Genomic DNA, 22,717 nt, shown 5'->3' on the forward strand with positions numbered 1-22,717 from the left:
AGATGTCAAAGACTTTTTACAAGGCACTACTGACTGCTCACTATCCACAGACTTTCAGATCTCTAATAATGTATAGCTCCAAAAAGTGAGGACAGCCACTTCCCGAAAGCGGTTTTTCCTGTTCTACAGCCTTGTCTGTTAAATGTGCGTCTGCACACGTGATTGGTGTGTGTTCGTCTGATGACGGCTCTCTCGGGGAGGTATTGAGTTTGTATTCTCCTCGTCTATTCCTGTTCCTCTGCTTGTCACATGACACAACAGGGCAAAACAGATTGGCTATGAGGTGCAGCGTGACCACAGGACACTTGGGGAGGGGTGGAGAAGAGGTGGCCTAGGAGAGCTGCCAACCGGAGGATGAGTGGTTTGTGGCAGACTGTGACCAGCAATCACACACATGGCCACACGTAAACATGCGCGCGCACACATTCACAAAGACAAATCACGATGATGCATACAGACACAATAATAATACATTATATACGATTTCTGGTCCAGGACACCACTGTTTTACTGTTTTATGCTCAGGCAACAAAGGACTCTCAGGACAGGGAAGTAGCGAACAGCACAACACATACTAGGTCACAAATGGTACATGCCAAACAGGCAAGACCCATCCAGCTGTGTACGAACAACACAAAAGTCGAATAAAAATAACTTCTACCTAGTTACCCAGAGATTACTGGAATTCAAAACCAGCAATAAATATTTGTGCTTCATCCTTAAAACAGTTATAATGATTAATAACAGTGTTCCACTTCTAATTCTCAGTCTATGGGTGCTCAAATGCACCCTGCGAAAGTCTAGTTCCAACTCTACCACCCCTGACTCTAATATTAAAGATGCCACTGAGGGACTTAACTAACCAGATCAGGTGTGCAATCTGGAAGAAAAACTGCAGGATGGTAAATGCCCAGGATGGGATTTTGGAACCCCGCTTCAGAGCACGCATCAGATTAGCTTGGAAAGCGTTCTAAAAAGTGACCATTCATCTGCTGTTGTTCTTTTCTGCATCAGTGCAGCACGTTCAAACTAAGCAGTGGATAATAGGCTGCATTACCTGACAGCATGCGTCACTGAGTGAGGGAGGAAAACACAGAGGCCCGGGACTAAAACTGGGACTAATCCAGGACTAAACTGAACAATGATGAACGTTTGCTTTGTTCCCTTGTTCTCACACACACACGTATCCAGAATGACCAATGTCTGCCACAAGAAAACCTCACCTTCTCCTCCTATTACTGAAGAAACAAAAGAGCCGAAAGTTCTAAAAGGCTTACAGTAGAATGGATCAGCACAGGAAAAAAAAAAAAAAAAGAAAACAGTAGAACATCTTGTTCAGTTTAACTTAACCTTTGTTCACACAAGTTGCATGCCTCACATCAAGCCCATTTGGAACCATTTCCAGCCAGACATTTCATTAGTCTGATGAAAGTAAGGCAAATGTGAACAGATATTTTGGTCACAGTTTATTAGGATACAGTTCTGACAATGCAATGCAAGAGACCCTGTGCTAACACAAGCCACACAAAGATCAGTGTGCTGAACAGTTCATTCAGAGCCATGTTGAAGCCTGATCCTCTTCTGAAAAATTGAGAATCATTTAGTCTACTCGAGACTAAAATGCTGCTGCTCCTGCATGTGTGTGTGTGTGTGTGTGTGTGTGTGTGCGCGCGCGCGCGCGTGTTGAACACTCACTGGAGCAGTTCCTGGTCAGTGAGGGCAGTAGACTGCAGGAGGTGAAGTATATTAGAGGAGTCGGAGGAGCTGCTCAGGTCTCCGTCTCTGCTGCTCTTGGCCGTGAGCTTATAGAAGCTGGAGCAGCTGAGGGCCAGCTCCAGCGCGTCCATCCAGCAGTGGCCTGCGCACGCAAGCCGGCAGGCCAAGTCATTTACAATTCTGCCATGCTTTCCTATATGGCTATGTTTTATCTGAGTGCCTCGTGGGTTTGAGGTCACTTCAATGTGAACGTTGCCATGACATTTTTGTTTGTTTGTTTGCTAGTTATTTATGTCTTTTTGGAAATTAGAGGAAGCCAGCATAGAAGGCGCTGGTTCTGGGCACATTCACTGTCAACATGCTCCAGAGACATGGACATGGGTCCATGACAATTAGGGAATGTCAGGGTACTACTAATGTCTTGCAGTAAAGACACCTAGACTTCAGAGAGAAGGATGCTGAACCGCTTGCACCAATCTGCAGCATTTTCTCTGGAGAAATTTTTTTTAATGCAAACTTTCCAGAGATTTGATTGGCCAGTAGAACAAATTGATACTGCATTCACATCTCAAATATGATTACTGTCTTTTTTGACTATGGCAACTACATACCTCCAATAAGTGATGCAAAAAAAGCTAAACATATACAGGATGATGTAAAACACTGCTACACAGGAACTCACCGTCAGTCTCAGATGCAGCTCTAAAGATCAGGTAATTACTAGGAAGAGGTTGCGTGATGGAGCCAACTGTCTCTCCTTTAGGGCCCTGGGATTAATTAATCAACCAATTAATTAACCAATCTTCTGATTAGCACACCAGTACAAACTATCAAATTTAATGAGGCATGCAAACACCATTTATTTTATTTAACTGTGGTGGACCACTGAGCAGTCTTGCTCTAAATTAAGGCAACCATGAAACAGTGCGATGAATATGGAAACAAACGGATGGGGTCGATGGTTTAGTAATATACATTATTAAGGACAGACAGAGAAAGCCATGTCTAACCTTCATGGCCCAGATGGACTTTTCTAAGGGGTGGTAGAGTTTGAAACAGAAGCCATCTTTCTTTGATGGCCGTTCAATCAACTTGCAGGCGTTGAGCAACACGGTCCCCACCCAGTGCTCCAAGCTCTGGCTTTTATAGATCAGGAGGACTCCGGGCTTCAGAGCACACCACAGCTTGGTCCAGCTCTTCAGAGTTCCCCGGATCTGAAGGACAGATGCATAATTGTTTTGATTCATTTTTGACATTTTGAACTTAAATGACGTGTGTGTTTTAACAACTGTGACATTGTACCTTTAACCAGTTAGACATTATGACCACACTGGGGTCTTTAAGAGCGCTGAATAACTCTTTGGTCGCCCTCTTTTTTTCCTGACGATAATTCATTTTCTGTACCTGAAGACAAAAGTGAAAACTGTACATCACTCAAGCCATTATGGTAATGGATTGTACATAGTGATTTGAATTAAACACAAATCAAATCAATCAATAAATTAATTATTGTAGCTATGGATGTCTATGGATTCATTCATTCATTATCAAACCACAAGGTGGTGCCAGAGATGTATGCATGGTGCTCTGAAATATTCACACAGGCCAAGAGGTCACATCTGAAGTCTCATTTTTTAGAACTCAATTACATACAAGCATGCTCAAACTTTATTTAAGAATGTTGTGTAAAGGAAGGGTTCATTCGACCTTTAGAGATTCCTTTCTTGCCAGCTTTTCAGTGGGTGAGGAACTCTCTTTCTCCAGGCCTATGAACATCTTTGACTCCGACTAAACAAGAGGAAGAGAGAGAAAAGTGTCAGATACATACCGAGAGAGAGAGAGCACACAGAATGAGAGGCAGGTACACAGACACAGAGAAAGATGGACAGAAACAAAGAGAGAAAGAGAGGCAGATAGCAAAAAAAATTAAATCAATGACAAGCAAGCCAAATCTAGGATCACTTCAGGCAAAACCAAAAAGCACTAATGTTCACACAAGTTTTACTCTTTAATAATGCACCCCACCAAAAAAGGATTCTTCTACAGGCCAACATCATTACACCACTGCCACTTAGCTCTAAGTTTAGACTCACCACCCTATTCATTTTCCATGTTACCCTGTAACTGAAGCCATCCTGCACCTACAGAACGTTCCTTTCAGAGTGGCCACAATAGCAGTAGTTCTGCTCCGTGAGCTGCGTTGGTCAGAATGTGAGACAAGGAAGATGGCTGCCTCCCAAAATTAGCCCAAAACCAGCTTCATAACTAGAGGACGCTGGGAGCTGTGTCCAGAACAACAACCTTAATGCTGTAACCCATTTTCACTCTGCACGTTTGCATATGACATGTATAAGCGTACTATATTTTGGATTTGTATGTAATGTATATACAGTATTAGGCATTAGGATTCCTTTTAAGGGAATATTTGCTTAGCAGACCAACCGAAGATAATTTCTGATTAAAAAGAAAAAAAAAAAATGTTAGTTTGCAACAGGAAATCCAACGTTGGCCTTACTATTAAGCCTAACTGTCAAGACTACACTGATGAAAGAAATACTTTCAAAATGACCACACAAGGAAGTAAAAGGAAGTAAACGAGGCAGGCAGTGACTAGTAGGGCATGTTCTCGAGACCCAGAGTGCTTGTACTGCAGAACTTGTGCTGTGCTGAGGTGTGGCAGTGACTCACGGTGGTGCTGGGAGACTGGGCGGGGCTCACCTCGTCCGTCTGCCCGGGAACACCGTTACTCTCCGACTCATTCCCTGTGGAACACGGGCACGCACGTACACACATGCATCCGCCCACACGCGCAAACACATCTGCTTCATGTATCCACCAGGGCGGCGCAGAACAAGGTGAGGCTACGTTTATGTAAAGAGAATTATTTATACGGGTGACATTTACTGAGATCTGCTCTACTGAGCCGGCTGTAACGGTCAGGAGAAATAGCCGCAACGCTTCCGCAACCAGGCTGACCGACTGGGGCAGTGTGGAAGGGGGAAAGGGGTGCTTCCCTGCGGTGGCAGGATGTCTGTGTGGCGTGCCCGCCGGCGAGCACGAGGCCAGCGGTGATGGGTACCTGGACTGAGTGAGTACAGCTCATTGTCCCCTCCGTAGGACAGGTTACGGCTGAGCGTGCGCGGGTCGATCTTGGGCGGGGACGTGGCCGTGGGACAGAGAGAGAAGCGTCGATGGAACAAATTCACCTCCTTCATTCCCACACTGGCCAGTCTGGAAGGAGAGAGAGAGAGAGAGAAAGAGAGATGTGGCAAATCTCTTTCTAGAACTGCCACTTCACGTGGTCCAGTAAGACAGTGTCCTAGTGTGTGGTGTGGCCCGACACCATATCTGGTGTGTGTGTTCTCCTGCACATGTCCACGCAAGTGTGCGAGGACAATTGTTACTGTCAGTTGGGCCACAGGGCAACTGTGCAACACAAATGGATAATATTAAAAACAAAAAACAAAAACAATGCAGACCAAAAGTAACTGCAATGCATCATTTAGATTTTTACAGTCTGATTTGTGGTTCTTACACACAATACAGTTTGGTGCTTCCATCAATGCCAAAAGCTAATATACTGCACACTGGACAATGAGCAGAAATGACAGTAAGTCAGAATAATTGTTCATAACTATAATACTGAATGGCAGATTATTACTAACAGTTACAGAACTGGCATTCTTTATGATAGTTCAAATGTTTTGAAATCTGCACTATGCGCATTGGGTCCTAATGGGGGGGGGGGGGGGGTAGACCCAACAACGTTTCCTAGCATTTTTACAAACGAACATAAGACAAAAGGTGTGCTTTTCGTGATCTACAATTGTTCAATCACTTACAAGGTATGCTTGGCTGATTTGAATGAAGAGGCATTAATTAGAGAACACACCATTTCTCCCAACCCTTTGTGTCCACAGCATGCATGGATGGGTGGAGTCTGCAAATAAAATAGCTGCAAATGCATTTTGGATGCATCCTCATGTCTTTGCTACATGTAGCAGTGACTCTGCTGGGTGTTGCATTTGCCCAACAAAGACAGAGGCCGTAGTGTCCTTCACACGTTACGATAGCAGGCAAGTGTTTATGAGTTCATGTGATACACAGAGCTGAGCATGAGTCAGGTTATTCCCACCATAATTTCTGCTCTTGAAAGAGGGCTAAAAATAGCACTGCTGCTGCAGTGAGGTTCTGAGGTGGGGTGTGGGAGCCTCCAAGTAATTCAGGTGCAGTGTTACAAAACGCCTCTCTCTCCCTCCCTCTCCGGCACTGCAGCTAGCTTTCGTTGCACGCCTGCCGAGCGGCAGCTCTCAAGACCAACCGCAGCTCGGCAACACACCTCAAGGGCGGGTCCAATAACAGTTTACAAAAGATATGATTGGCTCAGCATCTGGCTGGTCATCTGTTAAGGAGATTACATAGCTTTGCACAGGGCGGCAGCGGAGGGGGGGGTCAAAAAAAAACCAGGAAACCCCCCCCCCCCACTCAAACCAGACTAAACATCACGCATTAAGCGAATGCAAAAATATATAGAAAAGTGGTATTACATAAAGAGGTTTTTCTGCCCATGCTCTGTGTGTGTCCATGACAAGAGCTGGCCTAGATAATAGAGCCGAGTGTGTTTCATAAGCTTATTTATTGCAGGTGCCTGTTTCAGCAGAGTCCAAATAATGTGCAAAGTAAGAAAAAGAACGCTATGCTCCGTCACTCCTAGCTAAAACTCACTCAGGCCCGTTTGCCCAAATGTGGCAAACCAAAATGAAAAGGCACCAAATTTGATGTTCCTAAAATAGTGCCTGTGCCTATTTCCTAGGCAAAGTTACTTTATTCAAATTGTAATACACAGACAAAGTACACAAAAGTCCATGTGTACAGATCTTATTAACAAGCTCCTGTAGGCACAGTCATAGATTAACACGGTTGCTGGCATAATGGACCAGCCCTGCCCAGAGTCTAGGATATTAGCAGTCATGGTCTACCAGCATTCTTAGCAACCAAATTGGGTCTCCAACCCCACCATTCCACTACACAGATACCACAAGTAGTCTTTGTAAATGGACTTGGCGGGGGGATGCTATTGACATGAAAAACAACGAGAGTGGTGACATTTCACTGGCCCAAGCAGACTCTGCCCCTACCTGTCCTCAACACAGCAGGCAGAGTCCTCCTGCCTCAGACCCTGCCAGCTGCCATCTTTCAGCCCATCACTGAAACCTAAAACTTACTTTCTACTAAACCCATTTTAGCTCTTTCTACAACACACACAAAAAAAGCCTATGGAGGCATATGGGCCAAGTCCAGTTTGAACCAAAACCAAGTGGAAAATCCCAAGAGGTGCAAGGTCAGTTAAAGAGTCAGTTAAAGAATCAATGAGTTATGAAGAGTGACCTTTAAATGACACTATAAACAAGCGCACTACACTAAACCCCAAGCACAGAGCTCTCAGAAGCTATTCAAAAGACACAAACCAATCAAGACCTGGAATTGAAGAATGTCAATGAATATTCATATGATACAAATCAATTTCTTCTTTCATAATTAATTGAGAGTCTTATGATGTCTTCTGTGTGTGTGTGTATGTTTTATGGCCGTCACTAGAAACCACTACGGAATTCAGAGTCTCTTGCACGGGGCAAGTCAGGTATCATAGCTTCCTGTTCAACACACTCTTTGCCCAACCAATGACAGTCCACCTTATGGTTACCCACCACATTCTTATATGAGACACATTTTGAAAATAGTTGTAACCTTGCTGGGATGGTAATGGTAATTATGCCAATCTGCTTCTTTGACCCGCAATTCTGGAAAGGTTCAGTGGGAATAGGTGGGTAGGTGTGTGTGTGTGTGTGTGTGTGTGTGTGTGTGCGTGCGTGCTTTTAAACGCCTGCTTAACCCATATTTACACTTGACGTGCACAGCCACTACCAAGTAAACACGGCCTAATTCTGAAAGATCAACCCAAAACAAAGACCGGTTTGAAAATGAACACCTAGAAGCATAAGAGTAGATGATCAGCGCTAACAACTAACAGTTACGAGTTGTATTAATTATTACTTCAAATTTCATAGGCAAGCCAAACAAATACAAAAACAAGCTGCTGCCCAAGGGGGTTGGGTGAGGCAACTATGTTTTAAAAAATCCAAACTGGTGACATTTCATCAGGATGTTCAAGTCTTTTGTGATTACTGCTGCTTTAGGCCATTTTCCTGTAACTGAGACATTAACTACAGGCTCTGGCAGGGTAAGCAAACAAATCTGTCTTGTATGGGCCTTAATGAATTTTCTCCCCTCTGACAAAGAATAGGTGAAAAACAAGAACATAGAGCCTTCAAAGAGAAACCAAAGTCCATAAGAATAATACCACACAAAGCTAAGGCAGAAACAAGAAAATGCCTGGTCATGTCCTGAGAGCTTCTCCTGCAGGCATTCTAGTCTGAACATTGGACCATTATTCATCGTGAAGTAGAAGACACAAATGTATCTTACAGCTGAAAGCTGTACCACTTGATATTCAGAGAATCACCTGCAGCCTGTTTTGTGTAGATATCTCAATGACGCACCTAAGCTATTGGCTCTCCAAGTTCTTTATTCTAGTGCCCTTCTTCATATGCAAACGTCTTTTCTGTGTACGTAGAAGAAATGCAAAGTGAAAAAGGTTGCCAGAGCCTTGGCCAGGACAGGAAGGACTGCTGTGAAAATAGCGGGTGTTTAGGAACAGTTGAAAGTGAAAAAGGGGATTCTCTGATGGGCACCACCGACGCTGAAGATCAAAACCAAAGCCCATTTACACTGTGACAGGGCAACGTGCATTTCGACCCTACAGAACTCTGCAGCAGGTGACGTACAATCACAATGCCAAAGTAATAAACAAATAAGCTAAGATGTAACAAAGACAAGTTAAACTGCTATTCTTTCCCTTGGGCAGATTAAATGAACGTGCATGTTGCATCTTTATTTGGTTTTGATAGTAGTGCCAAATTTATTTATTTTTTTCAGTGAAAAATAAACCCTCCCTTCAGAAATGGGAATGCATGTTACATGGGGGGGAAAAGCAAAAGAAATGGAAAGAGCTATGAAATGAATGTAAGAAAAACCTGGATTTATGCGACCCGGAAGAGTCCATGCAGAAAAATGTTAAACATGACTGAGCCTACGAGAGAAAAAAACTAAACAAAACAAAAAGCACAGTCCCTTGTGACACTGACCTTTACTGACCTTTCCCAACTGAATGGCTATATTTGTCTTCCCACGTCTGGGGGCCATTGATTGAAAGGTTTTGGCTTTTGACTCGAATTACCACACTGAACTTGGCTTAAGGAAAAACCAAACCAACGAAACTCCCACTTCCCCATCTCAGATCACAGGTAACATTATGCTTATTCTGCTTCTGTACCACGTGTGTGTGTGTGTGTGTGTGTGTGTGTGTGTGTGTGTGTGTGGAGGCAGGGGGGGGACTCTCTCAGAAAAGCAAGTGAAAACATAAACCTTCTCCTCTCGTTCCTAACGAGCCCTGCATGATCTGATCTGGCCACTGTGGAGTGTCAGCATAGCATCCTGCAACACCTATTCAGTCATCCTGCTTTCTCCTCTGGCACTACTCTCAAAGCTATCACCTCATTAAGCTGGGTGAGAGTCTTCCAGCGTCAAGCCATCACACAGATTTCTGCAGAAATTAAGATGGACATTTTATAAAAATAAATTCAATACGGATTATGCAGCCAACCATAAGCAGAAAGACACCACATTGTTTTCATTCGGTTCAGGTGAAGCATGAACCAGTGATGGCAACCTGAGTAAGCAAATCATCTGGGCTACCAGTGTCAAGAAGGTCATGCACAGTATTTATTTTGCTTCGTGAATTAACGGGGGAAGGGGTCGTCTTGCAGGTCTCACGCAGATGTTAAATTTAGCATGGGTACAGAACAAGCCCTTAATTTTCACCTTCGGGTATAAAGACAAAGGTCATAGACATAGTCAGGTGCTACGTGCAGCATCAACATATAGGACACTGGCAAACCATGGAAACTTTTACAAGACATTTTAAAACATATACTGGAAGGTTGTTGGTATGGACAGCAAATATGCTCACTCGCTAGCTAAGCAATAGCTCGTTAGCCTATAGGTGGCAAAAAAAATAATTAATTAAAAATTTTTTTTTACAGAAATTTAGGATAGCCAGCTAGATTGATAGCTAATAAATACTTTTTATACTAAATTCTGGATCATTTTAAGCAGTAACAAGGTTCTAGTTTCTCCACATGCCACATCCACTGTCCTACTGCCATTTTCCAGCATAAATGTAACATTGTGCATCAGGCACTGTTAATTTTCTTTGCAATTGAGAATGCATGTTGGTTTATACAACCAACATGGTCATAAATTGTTGTCGTTCACGTGACCTGATTCAGACTCTTATTCGGACTAGAGATCACCATGTGAAACACTCAAAAATCACTGATGGGTTACGTTACAGACAACACTGTTTTTGAGCAAAGGTTTATATAGTATAGCGCATGAGCAGGCACTGAGATGAAACCAGTCTTTCTGTGTGGAAAATGAATTATTGGTTGAATCCATACAATGGCATAAAATATAAAACCTTTGGAGGTTAAAACGTATGTAGCCAACCTAAAAGTCACTACAACAAAAAAACTCAGAGGGCTAATATGATCCTAAAAAATCTGACAGCCTGTTCTCTGTATGACCTACATGCACATATTTCACGGAAAGAAAAACTTAACAGGAGCAATTATAAACTCATTAGACCCTTTGCCAAGATCCTTACAAAGAAGACTACTCTATGTGCAATAAAAAAAAAAAAAAAAAAAAAATTTAAGAGACTGCAAATGTTTGCATAGTGAATGATTAGCAATTGAATGGGCCACTCCTTAGAGCTGCAGATTATGTACACAACCACACTCTGGTGAGAACAAAACCCTGGATAGCCATTCCCCAAAGTGGAGTGGCAAAGTACCACTAGATGGAAACACACCTCAACGCCTTTTTCTTTTTTGTTTATTTTATGATTTCTTATTGAAGGCTTGCAGAGGAGACAGTAGAAAAAATGATAAGCAATGAAGTCTAGTGAAGACATTTCCTAACTGGAAACATTGGAGAAGCAAAGCAAAAAGAAGAGGGAAAACAAAAATCGGGAAACTGAAAGGGGAAAAGCTCAAACTAAACCCACATAATGACTGTAACAGGAACCTCTGCCCAACAAGCTCCTCTGGGCAGCCCACTCCTTTAGACTCTTGACAGATGGGAATTTGGTGCCACTCAGACGATGTAAGAACAGAACTGGGCTGTGTCTTTCAAAGTCTTTAAAAGCTCACCACTCCTCATCACAAACGCATCAGCTTGGTTATAGCTAACCTAAATAAGAAGTGAAGTGACAGTTATTGCCATGGTGATTAGCAGAGAGAAAGAGAAAGTGCTAGGTGCTAGGAAGAGGAGTGTAGGGGATATCTTGTCGATATGCTGTGTAGCCCACCATCTACCTATTAAGTATGCATGGCTACCTGAAATGGTACTGTGGTCCTTTAATAGATAGATATTATGTGATGTTCATGGGCATAAATCACAGGCAGTGTATACTTTAAAGTGAGTGGACAAATCAGCAAATTATTCAATTTTCTTACATTGTTTTTCCTATAAGAGACATCTACTGCCAATATCACCAGATGTGATGCCACATCCAACACGGTATCCAGAGCTGAGAAAGGTACAATTGCACAACAGGTTTCACACATTAGTTTCAGGTTTCACCTCCAGCTTGCCAAGAGTCCCATCTTTTATGGCTTTGGTTAGATGTGGCCATCCGACGCAGCTAAAAGAGCTCCGCTGCACGGCTTAAGTATGGGGAAAACAGATAAGATGAACATGTCATTTTCTCCAGACAAAAAATATCAGTAAACGCACCAACGTTTCAGTGCAGCATTGATGGCGTGTAGAACATGTGTTGCGGTGACAGTGAGATACTGCTTTGTCTTTCATCAGCTCACGCCTGTTCAAGGATTCACTCCACCCTGCTTCAATCCCCATTATGTAGCCCAGTCCTTTCCAAAAATATACCAAGCAAAATATTTCCATCACATAGCACACGAACAATGTTGGCAGTGGTATGGCTTTCTGCAGAAAAGGTGGTTATGGGACTAATCTCCAGTCGGGTACGATTAAGTGATGGTCAAGGACATGCTTGGTGTCATGTTCACTGACAACTACATATGTTGTCAGCAAATAGTTGTTTGCCTTCGACAGCAGCAGATATACAGCTTGTCAAATGTTGTTATACAAGTCTGAAATTATAAATCACAAAATGACAAAAGAAGGATTTAAACAGATGCATTTGAATGAAGCTGCGCAGTATTTAACAATATAGTTCCCTGATGTACTGATACTGCAAAAGGAAGCAACAACAACGAACCCTTGAACATATATCCTATCAACTTTTTTTGCTGCCATTATCTGGACCAGTCATAGACTCCCCAGATGAGCAAGTGCAACATGATCAATCGCAGTATTCACAAGATCAATTAAGGTGAGCTACAGGAGCACAAAAAATGTACGCTCAAGATGTAATACAAGTTTAATATTTAGTGGTAGACTATACAATACAATCAAGGATAAAGCTGAGAAAAGGGCACAAGAGCTCTGGGGTAAAATGCTGGATTTTTGCAGACAGTCTCTTTGCTTCTGCTGCAAAGCACCACCAACCTCCCTGAGCTCCACATATCACCAAGGCAAGGTCTTTATTGCTGCCTACACTCACGTAAGCGCGTGCACAAACGCAAGAGCACAAACGCACTTCTTGCCAACATTAGAGGCATGTGCCCCTGAAAAGGTCAAAAGGATTTTGTTAATTTGTTTATACTCTGTGTGCTCGATGTCAAGGTAACGACAATCTGGAAGAAGCTGCACCTCCTTCCAATTAACACAGCCCTGGATTGGCCAATAAGAGATCAATGTGAGCAGTGTTGGGTGGGCAGCCATAAGAGGGCATTCCTGCTGTTAATGCCCACTCTGAGGTCCAGCTCCCAGCAGACTCTTTGATTACTAGACTTCACTGAAGTGCAAGAAAGTCAAGGATCTTTCCTCTCGTGTTGACGGTTTTAAATTGGCTCAGCAAATCAACAGAAAGTGGCTGGGTCAGGGAGAACGCTGTCATTAATCAAGGGCCACTTACTAAAGACAGTCTGTTAGGGCCAGGAGATAGACCAAACAGAACTATAAATAATCATATTACTACTGCAGTGCTCATCCTTGTGTTGAGATCATATTCCCTGAAAGACAACAGGGCTTGATTATGAAAATATTATTTTATTATTGATTACTGATTAAACAGAATTCTTTATAATTGATCAAACTGAAAAATTACCAAGTCACACATATAAAAAGAAGACATCCAAGTAAGTTAGAATCCAACAACCCCCTCACATGAATTTATCCATGACAAATCGCTGAGAGACAGGGAAGAGGTTAGGAAATGGTTTAAATGAAAAGGGGCAAATGAATAATGGAAAACTACTGAACTGTATTGTTCCATTTGTTTACAAACACTGGGAGACTAGCCTACCCTCGGCCCCTTTAAATGGTACCACCGAGTGTTTGCACCTCATCACATCTACAGGGACTAATTACAGCTCTCCAATTCCTATTCTCCCAGGAACCCACTGAGAATGTTGTTTAGTATGTGGCAGAGTAGAGGTGAACTAATGCTCATCTATAGCAACGATACACATATAGCTGAAACCAAAACAATCTAACTCCATTATGCAGATCGACTTCCATATTTAATCAGTATGCCACTGTGTGTGTGCACCATAGAAATCGAACCAGTAACCTTGCTCAACCTGCTCTGCCAGGTGTGCTACAGAGCACTGGTTGACAGTAGGTTCAGCAGGGTATCGGCAGCCTCATCAATGCCAACTTAACTATATCTGATTCAGGGCAGCTCTACATCACAAACATCAGAAATGGCTTTTAAAGTCAATTCCATCTGCCCTGCTTTCAAGGTGGGAGGCCTCCACACGCTTATTCCACCCATTCCAACTCCTCTGACATTATCACCCAGCTAAGGAAGCTTTTTGTATTTTGCGTACATTTTTCGTGTGAGAATTTAGGATCGCAACAAAGTAATTTCAAAATTCAACATCTTACTGCATGCATCTAAGACATTTTTGCCATTTTCTTTTTGGCATGTAACATCCTTTAATCTATAGTGTGAACACAACACAGTAGAAATTATAAACATGAAACTGTAAATATTGCATACCATGACTCCCAAACAATATATGACAATGTCCACAAAATATAGTCTCGAAGTACTTTCAGAGGAGAAAAACTGGCTATTTGAAGCAAACAGGAATACAGTAGTGTGCAGTCCAGCCTGCCTAACCCTTCAGTGAAGCACAACAGGAGATGGGGACACGAAAAAGTAAAAAAGTAAAATTAAAAAAAAAACAAACAAACAACCCATTCATATGCATTTTATATTTTTATATATATATATATATATATATATAAATATAAATATACACACACACACAAAATCAGCACTGCTTATTGGTATGGTTGTAGGGACTTGCTTCTGTGTACATGCCTCCGTGTGCCTTCGGGTGATATTTTGAAGGGTTATGTAATGCAAGTCCACTGCCAAAATGACAGTAAATCTGACCAATACGATTTTCATTACGTGAGCATTCTAAACAAGGGGCTGCGGAAATTTTTATAAAAAAAGTTGCTGCCTATGTACATAAAACCTTAGTCAGCCAACATTAAATGGTGGTTACAAGTGAAACAGACATAGTAGCGTTCCTAACTGAAAAGCCTTTTTCAAGGCTATCCTTCACTGAAAATCTCACAATAATTCAATGAAATTTGCTAACTCCATCTATAAAAAAACATGTCAACTGTAGCTGCATTTGGAGGACTGCTGCTGCATTTTGGAATCCAAACAAAAATTTAAGAGCTCAAGTAATTGGGGGGGGGGGGATTCAGAAGAGGTACCCATCTTTTGACACCCGAAGTGCCCAGTTTATAGTGGTCATAGCACACACAAGGAAGGAAAAAAGGCACGGCAAAGCTGCCTTTGGCAGGGCATTCATGATGGATGGGCACACCATTAACTCCAGGATGGAATGTCAACGTGTCATCATTATGAGGAAACCCACCAACACCCTAACTGGCCACAATAAAACAGCATGCGAGTGCTTAAGGCTTATACCAGTTACACCTTAAACTTGTCATGGCGGAAAACCGCATGTGGAAAAAAGTGTGGATGCTGTAGCTGCTCCAAATGCTGAAAATGACTATTAGTAGTGGTATTATTAGACCAACCTGACCTAGGATATGCATGTGCATTCCAACTTTATGAACATCTTTGTGAACATTGTGAAATGCTAGTCTGGTGCATTGTATTAGCTTGTTTTGCAAAACAAACAAAAGCAGGATCAGACTGAAGGGAAATAAAACGCAAACAAACAAAGAACAAAAAGCAAGCTCGCCTCTACTCTGCTCACTGTCCACTCAGTCGAACCTCACTGAAAATTAGGACTGGGCTTTACGCTCTCAATACTGAACGCAAGGGCTTCACTAAGGCGATAAGGGCATTAGTTCCTCCTCTTCTGTTCTGGGTTTCCTTTGTGATACAGGCGCGTGTGACCGCAGCAGCACAGAGAGCCCTGTGTCTGCACTGCAGCCTCGAAGGAGAGACAGGAAAGTAGGGCAGGGCGTTTCCTGCCTCTCAAGGCTGCGGGCCTACATCCAGATCAGGAGAAACTTCAGGTGGTCCACCCTGAAGAATGACTTGCTGCATCAGATCATCAGAATCACACAAAGGCTGAACACTACTCCACCGTTAAGAGTCAACAACCTTGACTTTTAAACTGCAGTCTACTGTCACCCGTTGAGTTTGATTCAGACACTCTGAAGGCAATAGGAAAAAGTAGCATGGCACTTGCATGCCCCCATTTGATTTTCCTTTCATGATTGAACCTACACATAGCCTGTATGTTTTCAGCATGTTCTCAGCGGTGTATGATCAACAGGGAAAGATGTTTTTCTTGAACATATGTATGTGAATGAACAAATGCATGCAGGTATACACATATGCTCAAAAGCACTCACGTGTATCTATTTTTCTTCTTAGTCAAAACAAATCACGCAACAATGAAAAGTGGGATGCTGAAGCAAAAGCACTGCTTAGCACTTTTAGCTCTGCTTTGAAGCAATGCTAATGGGCCCACGAATAGTAAATCTTCATAAATGTCCAAAAGGATCGCCAATAAGAGAAGAGCATGTGGATATACTTCAGGAAACCATGTACTAGCTTTAATCCAATAGCACACTAGGACACAATTGAGAAAAAAAAAAGCAACACAAAACAAAAAGTGCTGCCTATGTTTAGCAGTAGATCTACTACACCAGGCCACACACTTTCATTTTTCCCAGGTTTCAAAATAAAGGCAGAAATGCCCTGAGAAGTCTCCACATTTACAGCCAACATATGGCATCATGATAACTGCAAAAGAGGATTAATAATAAGCACAAGTATTTTTGACAAATACTACAACCTTGATTAATAATTGCAATTAACAGATGCAATTAATTAATTTCTAATCAGCACACTCCACAAAAATACCACTGACTGGTCAGGAGACATGCTGTCTAAAACTAGAAAGGCAAATGTAGACTTAACGCAACACGTTAGTCCAGATTTGTTTAATGAGGTGAGGGATGAGCAATTTCATGTGCGGTGAGATGCACTCAGAAATGACAGCTGGCTTATTCTAGCAAAGGATGTGGCAGCACACCCCTTAAGACTCAGTAAACACTATTTAACTCTGTACCTTGATATAAAATGATGACTTGAACTAGCAAGTTCAGATGTCCCTATTCCTAATGCATAGGACCTGCATAGTTTCAGTGCAAAAGACGGTTATAGCAACCCATGCAAATGTATAGTAATTAATAAGTATGATTAGATTGATGTTATGGGGTTCTCTGAGCTTGATATTTTGGTGGCAAACATTTCATCACCAGTCAAGGTCACATCGTGACATCAAACTCATCAACCCGAGCTATATATATATATATATATATATATATATATATATATATATATAATTTTTTTTTTATTTTTTTTTAAATTTATTTATTTTCCTCCTCTTCCTTCAAACTCACAGTACAAAGGTACCAGGAACCCCAGATTATGAGATCCAAAAATTTAGCTCCAAGAGTCTTTGGCCATTAGACACTGTTACAATTATTGGGTTTCATAAAAAAGGAACCGAATATAATTAACCTGAATTCAGCCACCCACTATGCTCAAAGTGGTGAAGGGCTTTCAAAAGAAGAATGTGAAACATCCTAAATGTCACTTAAAAATATCACATCTAACTCTATGGGTCATCGTTGCTATGACTACCATGGATCACAGGATTAAAATTTACCTAAGATCAACATTTCCATACGCCGGCGCACCTACCAGAGTCAACCGAGAGCATTTTTGCCGCCCCTACTTTCCACAGCCAAATGACTTTGACTGAGGTCATTGGGGCATGGTAGATTTCCTAACCGAGAAGGTGAAGACTGCACAGTACATTACAGACAGAGGTGATGTGCAACAAAGACTGTAGCTACACAATCATAGAAATACGATACGTGTTCTGTTATGACTGATTTCACATTCCCAAAAAAAAAAAAAAAAAACCATCGATATGTGCAGCTTACTCAGTTAAACTGTGGTATCATGGCTTTATTTTTGGAGAGGTGCTGAGGATGCATCGTGTAATAAACGGGCGCTCATAAATAATCCAATCTGCTTGCAAAACACAGATGTAATCACTACTGCAATACGTTTCCGATCAAGTCCTTCATCTAGTAAAATGCAGAATCGAGGAATCAGCAACGTGGCTGCTGGCTCAATTTAACACTGAACTACACGTCCAAATAATGATCTAATCATGACCGCTATACTCTAAGCAATCTAGGTTAACAACTGTATCTGAAGAGTACGATATTATTTTTAGACCTTCTGACCAACTTATATTTAAGATTTAACAAGTTTAAAAAAACAAGCTATTCTTCTATACTCAGATGAGCTCAAACAGTTCAACAGAAACGATAAAAGCACCAGTCAGTACCAAAGAAACAGCACAACCGTATCCGAAAATGCACCCAAACCGTAATCCATAACGCTACTAAAACGAATTGTATCCGTTTAGCTACGTTATAACCGACCTACCCTCCGAGAAGCGTGTTAGCTAGGTCAGCTGGTTAAGCGTTTTAAAACGACACGACGGCCAAAGATTACCTTCTCTCTCGTTCGGTGTTGCTGTTGCTACTTCGGTCCCTTTCAAACAGAGAGGAAGCTAGCTAGAGACAGCTATATCCCAGCGACTCCATCTCCAGATCACGCCGTGGCAGACAGAACTTCACACGTTTTTGTGAATTTTGTGCGTCGGTTCGTGTAAGATAGCTTAGCTAGTGAGCGTTAGTGATCCTACAGGGAACTAGCTACCCGGGGCGGCCAATCGTAGCTAGGTTATATCAGTAACTGGTGACTCAACAGGAGATTTTTATGAGACGATATGCAAAAAGTGTTATTTCAACAGACGACGTATTACGTGGCTGGGTGCGGGTCTCTAACCATAACTAACGTTACCGGAGGGTTAAACCCATGAGAGGCTAGCTAGCTACAGATAGTGATGTGTTGTTTCCCCCAAAAAGTAACGCAGACAACGACGTTCTTCCTTAATGCCTAACTCAGAGTTGAATAAACAAAATCACTTAAAGACGAGATCATGAAAACCAAGTAAGCTGTACTCTTCTTACGTTTTCACAATCTAGGGAGCTGCCGCGTAATGAAATGAGATAGCGGTCCATTAAGACATCCAGCTGCCCCTGCACGCACTGGCTCACGAGAGACGGCAGGAAATTCCATTGGAGTTAGGAACGTTCCAAATAGCCACGTAATAAACACGGACAGGAGTTCGGAACTGGATTCACTGGCGTCGGTGGGGACGTGGCTTTTCATATTAGCATATTACTTACCCTTAGCTTGAGTTTAGTAAAAAACAATTCCTTGGGGGGGGGAATAAATAAATAAATAAATATATATATATATATATATATATATATATATATAATGTATGTGTGTGTGTGTGTGTGTGTGTGTGTGTATATATATAGAAATTATATTTCTTGCACTATTCCTTTAATGTATACATTGTATACCTTTATATATCTGTTCTGTTTTCTATTTTTCTACCTATTGTATTCTGTTTTTATTCTGATTGCCATGCATCAATTCCACCAAGTCAAATTCCATATATGTCAAAACGTTCTTCGCCAATAAATGATTTGAGATTCTGGTTCCTCCTCCAACTAATTCTTTTGATTTGATACTTTGATTGCACAACTGATGAAGGACCTCTCTCTGTCTGAAACATCCTGTTTATCTGGAAACCTTGTGTACCTTTCTCTCTCTCATACATACAGGTGTGTGTATTTTATATAAATATATATATAATATACACACACACACACACACACACACACACACACACACACACACACAGCATTCCAAATTATAATTATTATACAAATTATATTTTTCTCTGATTTTCTTAAATGGTCAATGCAAATGACAGTACCTATAATTTTCAAGTCATCAACCGTTAGAGTATAAATATAATTTTATTGAACAAACCTCCCAATGATAACAGTATTTTTTTCAAAAATAAAGACTCAAAATGCACTGTTCCAAATTATTATGCACAACAGAATTTCAAAAACATTTTATAGGTTATAAATAACTGAAAATGGTCATTTGTTGAATTTGCAGCATTAAGCCATTTTAATTTAAAAAAAGCCATTTTAATTAAAAAAAACCCCATCTTAACAGGCAAAGTTACATGTTAACATAGGGCCACTTCTTTGTTATCGCCTTCACAATTCTTGCATCCATTGAACTTGTGAGTTTTTGGAGAATTTGTGCTTGAATTTCTTTGCAGGATGTCAGAATAGCCTCTCAGAGCTGCTGCTTTGTGAACTGCCTCTCACCCTCATAGATCTTTTGCTTGAGGATACTCCAAAAGTTCTCAATAGAGTTGAGGTGAGGGGAGGACGGTGGCCATACCAGGAGTTTCTTTCCTTTTATGCCCATAGCAGCCAATGACACAGGGGTATTCTTTGCAGCATGAGATGGTGATGATTTTGCTACGGAAGGTATGGTTCTTTTTGTACCATGGAAGAAAGTGGTCAGTCATAAACTCTATATACTTTGCCGAGGTCATTTTCACACCTTCAGGGACCCTAAAGGAACCTACCAGCTCTCTCCCCATGATTCTGGCCCAAAACATGACTTTGCCACCTCCTTGCTGACGTCGCAGCCTTGTTGGGACATGGTGGCCATCCACCAACCGTCCACTACTCCATCAGTGTGGACCATCCAGGGTTGTACGGCACTCATCAGTAAACAAGACTGTTTGAAAATGAATCTTGTATGTCTGGGCCCACTGCAACCATTTCTGCTTGTGAGCACTGGTTAGGGGTGGCCGAATAGTAGGTTTATGCACAATTGCAAGCCTCTGGAGGATCCTACACCATGAAGTTTGTGGGACTCCAGAGGGGCCACCAGCTTCAAATACCTGTTTGCTACTTTGTAATGGCATGTTAGCAGCTGCTCTCTTAATCTGATGAATTTGTCTGGCAGAAACCTTACTCATTATGCCTTTATCTGCACGAACCCGTCTGTGCTCTGAATCAGCCACAAATCTCTTCACAATAAGAGGATCACGCTTAATTTTTCATTAAATATCTAATGTTTTCATACCTTGTCCAAGGCAGAGACAAGACAGCAGAGAGAACCTTTTACTTTCCCATATTGCTTGAAACTTGTGGCCTACTTAATAATGTGGAACATCCTTCTTAAGTAGTTTTCCTTTAATTGGGCTCATCTGGCAAACAAATTATCACAGGTGTCTGAGATTGATTTCAGTGACCCTAAGAGCCCCGAGACACAATACCATCCATGAGTTTAATTGAAAAACAAAAAATTTAATTTTTATGACACTTAAATCCAATTTGCATTATATATATATATATATATATATATATATATATATATATATATATATATATATATATATATATATATATATATATATATATATATAACTTTGAAATCCTAAGGGCAAATGGGAATTATGAGGAGGCCACAAGGAAAGCAGCTACAGCCAAATACCTACAAAGACTGAGGCCAATCCTGAGAAGTCAGCAGAATGAGAAGAACAACTGGGCTAACAACACCTACGCTCTACCAGTCATCAGATACCTTACTGGCATAATAAGCAGGCCAGAGGAGGAGATAGAAGCCACTGACATCAAGACAAGGAAACTCTTCACAATTTCCAGATGGTTTCATCCCAAATCCAGCACTCTGAGACTGTGCATTAAGTGAAAGGAGGGGGGCTGAGGGCTAGTGAGTGTCAGCACCACTATCCAGGATGAAACAACCAAGATCCAGAAGTACACCAGGATAATGGCCCCAAGTGATGAAGTGCTTAGTGAATGGAAAAATCCTACCAATGGCTGGAAAGGGCTGGACTGAAACACAGAGGCACTATTCATAGAAGTACAGGACCAAGCTCTGGTTACGAGGTCAGAGCCTGGGATCTATCACACCAGGCAGGACCACAGATGCAGGCTTAGACTATCCAGTACATAACATCCTGAGACGATCCAATACTTAACAGCAGGATGCAAGATTCTAACAGGCAAAGAATACATGGTATGCCATAACCAAGTGGCTGGCATAGTATACAGAAACAACAATGCTGAGTACAGGCTGGAGGTTCCAAGGTCAAAGTGGGTTAAACACCCGAAGGTGGTGGAAAAGATCCTGTGGGACTTCCAGATACAGATGGACAAAACCAACTAGACTTAGCAGTGATGGATAAACAGCAGAAGAGGACCATAGTGATAGATGTAGCAATCCTGAGTGATAGCAACATCAGGAACAAGGAACATGAAAAGCTCGAGAAATACTTGAGAGAAGAGCTAGAAAAGATGTGGAAGTTGAACGTAATGGTGGTTTCCCATAGTAATCAGAGAACTAGAGGCTGTGGCCCCCAAACTGCAAGAATGGCTCCAGCAGATCCCAGGAACAACATCTGAGATCTCAATCCAAATAAGTGCATTACTGGGAACAGGTAAGATACTACACAGGACTCTCAAGCTCCCAGGCCTCTGGTAGAGAACCCAAGTTTGAAGGAACAAAAGACCTCCCAGAGGAGGGTGAGTGGGGATTTTTTTTTGACATATTGAGAGGTTCAAAATTGTAATGAAGTACACAAGGTTTCCAGAGAAACAGGACATTTCAGGAAAAAGTGTCTGTATATATATAGACACACACACAGTATACACACACACACACACAGTAAGGATTGGGAACATTAAATCTGAGTACGGGACCCAGGAACCCCACCGGAATGCTGCCTTCTCCATCATCCCTCTGCCTTTGCCCCTCCCATACCACTGTGTTGCCAAATCTAATAACACCCAAATCATAAAGTTTGCAGATGATACCACAGAGATCAAGTGATCAAACTCATAAAGGACAATTAGGAATCTGCTTACTGTAAGGATATTCTTGCCATGCCTTCCCTGTGCTGTCAGGCTTTGTGAACAGAGATGGAGTCAAATGGAGTAAAACGAATTCAGTTTAATAGAGGCAATCCAAAACTTAGTCCTAAACAGGCAGAGTTAAATCCAACACAGACACAGGGCAAACAAATCCAATGGGAACAGTCAAGAGAGTAATCCAAAGACAATCAAAGTATCCAGTAATCCAGAATAACAATAACAACAATAAACCAGGGCTCCGAAATGTAAGGCAGGCGAACAAGACAAAAATACACAGACACAAGAGAGCTTATATAAGGAAACACTTTAGGGAGAATGAGTGTTCCAGCAGAAGGTGTGACAGGTGCCACAATAA

General features: G+C 41.7%; 1 protein-coding gene across 7 annotated transcripts in view; it reads right to left on the reverse strand.

The window, feature by feature from the left end:
- The window catches only part of osbpl5 (oxysterol binding protein-like 5), a 31,037-nt gene extending 12,372 nt beyond the window's left edge, over positions 1 to 18,665 (reverse strand). Inside the window, exons 1-8 of one of the 7 annotated variants that reach the window (XM_081711805.1) lie at positions 18,550 to 18,665; positions 4,796 to 4,947; positions 4,405 to 4,535; positions 3,424 to 3,504; positions 3,019 to 3,120; positions 2,727 to 2,930; positions 2,399 to 2,483; positions 1,696 to 1,858 (exon numbers count right to left, since the gene is read on the reverse strand). In XM_081711805.1, the coding sequence (XP_081567931.1) occupies positions 1,696 to 1,858; positions 2,399 to 2,483; positions 2,727 to 2,930; positions 3,019 to 3,120; positions 3,424 to 3,504; positions 4,405 to 4,535; positions 4,796 to 4,931 (902 nt within the window). In that variant the 5' untranslated portion in view covers positions 4,932 to 4,947; positions 18,550 to 18,665. Of the gene's footprint in view, positions 1 to 1,695; positions 1,859 to 2,398; positions 2,484 to 2,726; positions 2,931 to 3,018; positions 3,121 to 3,423; positions 3,505 to 4,404; positions 4,536 to 4,795; positions 4,948 to 11,354; positions 11,393 to 17,445; positions 17,465 to 18,028 lie in introns of those variants that run through there. The other 6 variants (XM_081711804.1, XM_081711806.1, XM_081711808.1 and 3 more) reach the window with 6 other exon arrangements.
- Positions 18,666 to 22,717: the final 4,052 nt, after the last annotated feature.

The sequence above is a fragment of the Electrophorus electricus genome, chromosome 4 (assembly GCF_041902795.1).
Source record: "Electrophorus electricus isolate QZ-2024a chromosome 4, ASM4190279v1, whole genome shotgun sequence".
Classification (NCBI taxonomy): domain Eukaryota; kingdom Metazoa; phylum Chordata; class Actinopteri; order Gymnotiformes; family Gymnotidae; genus Electrophorus; species Electrophorus electricus.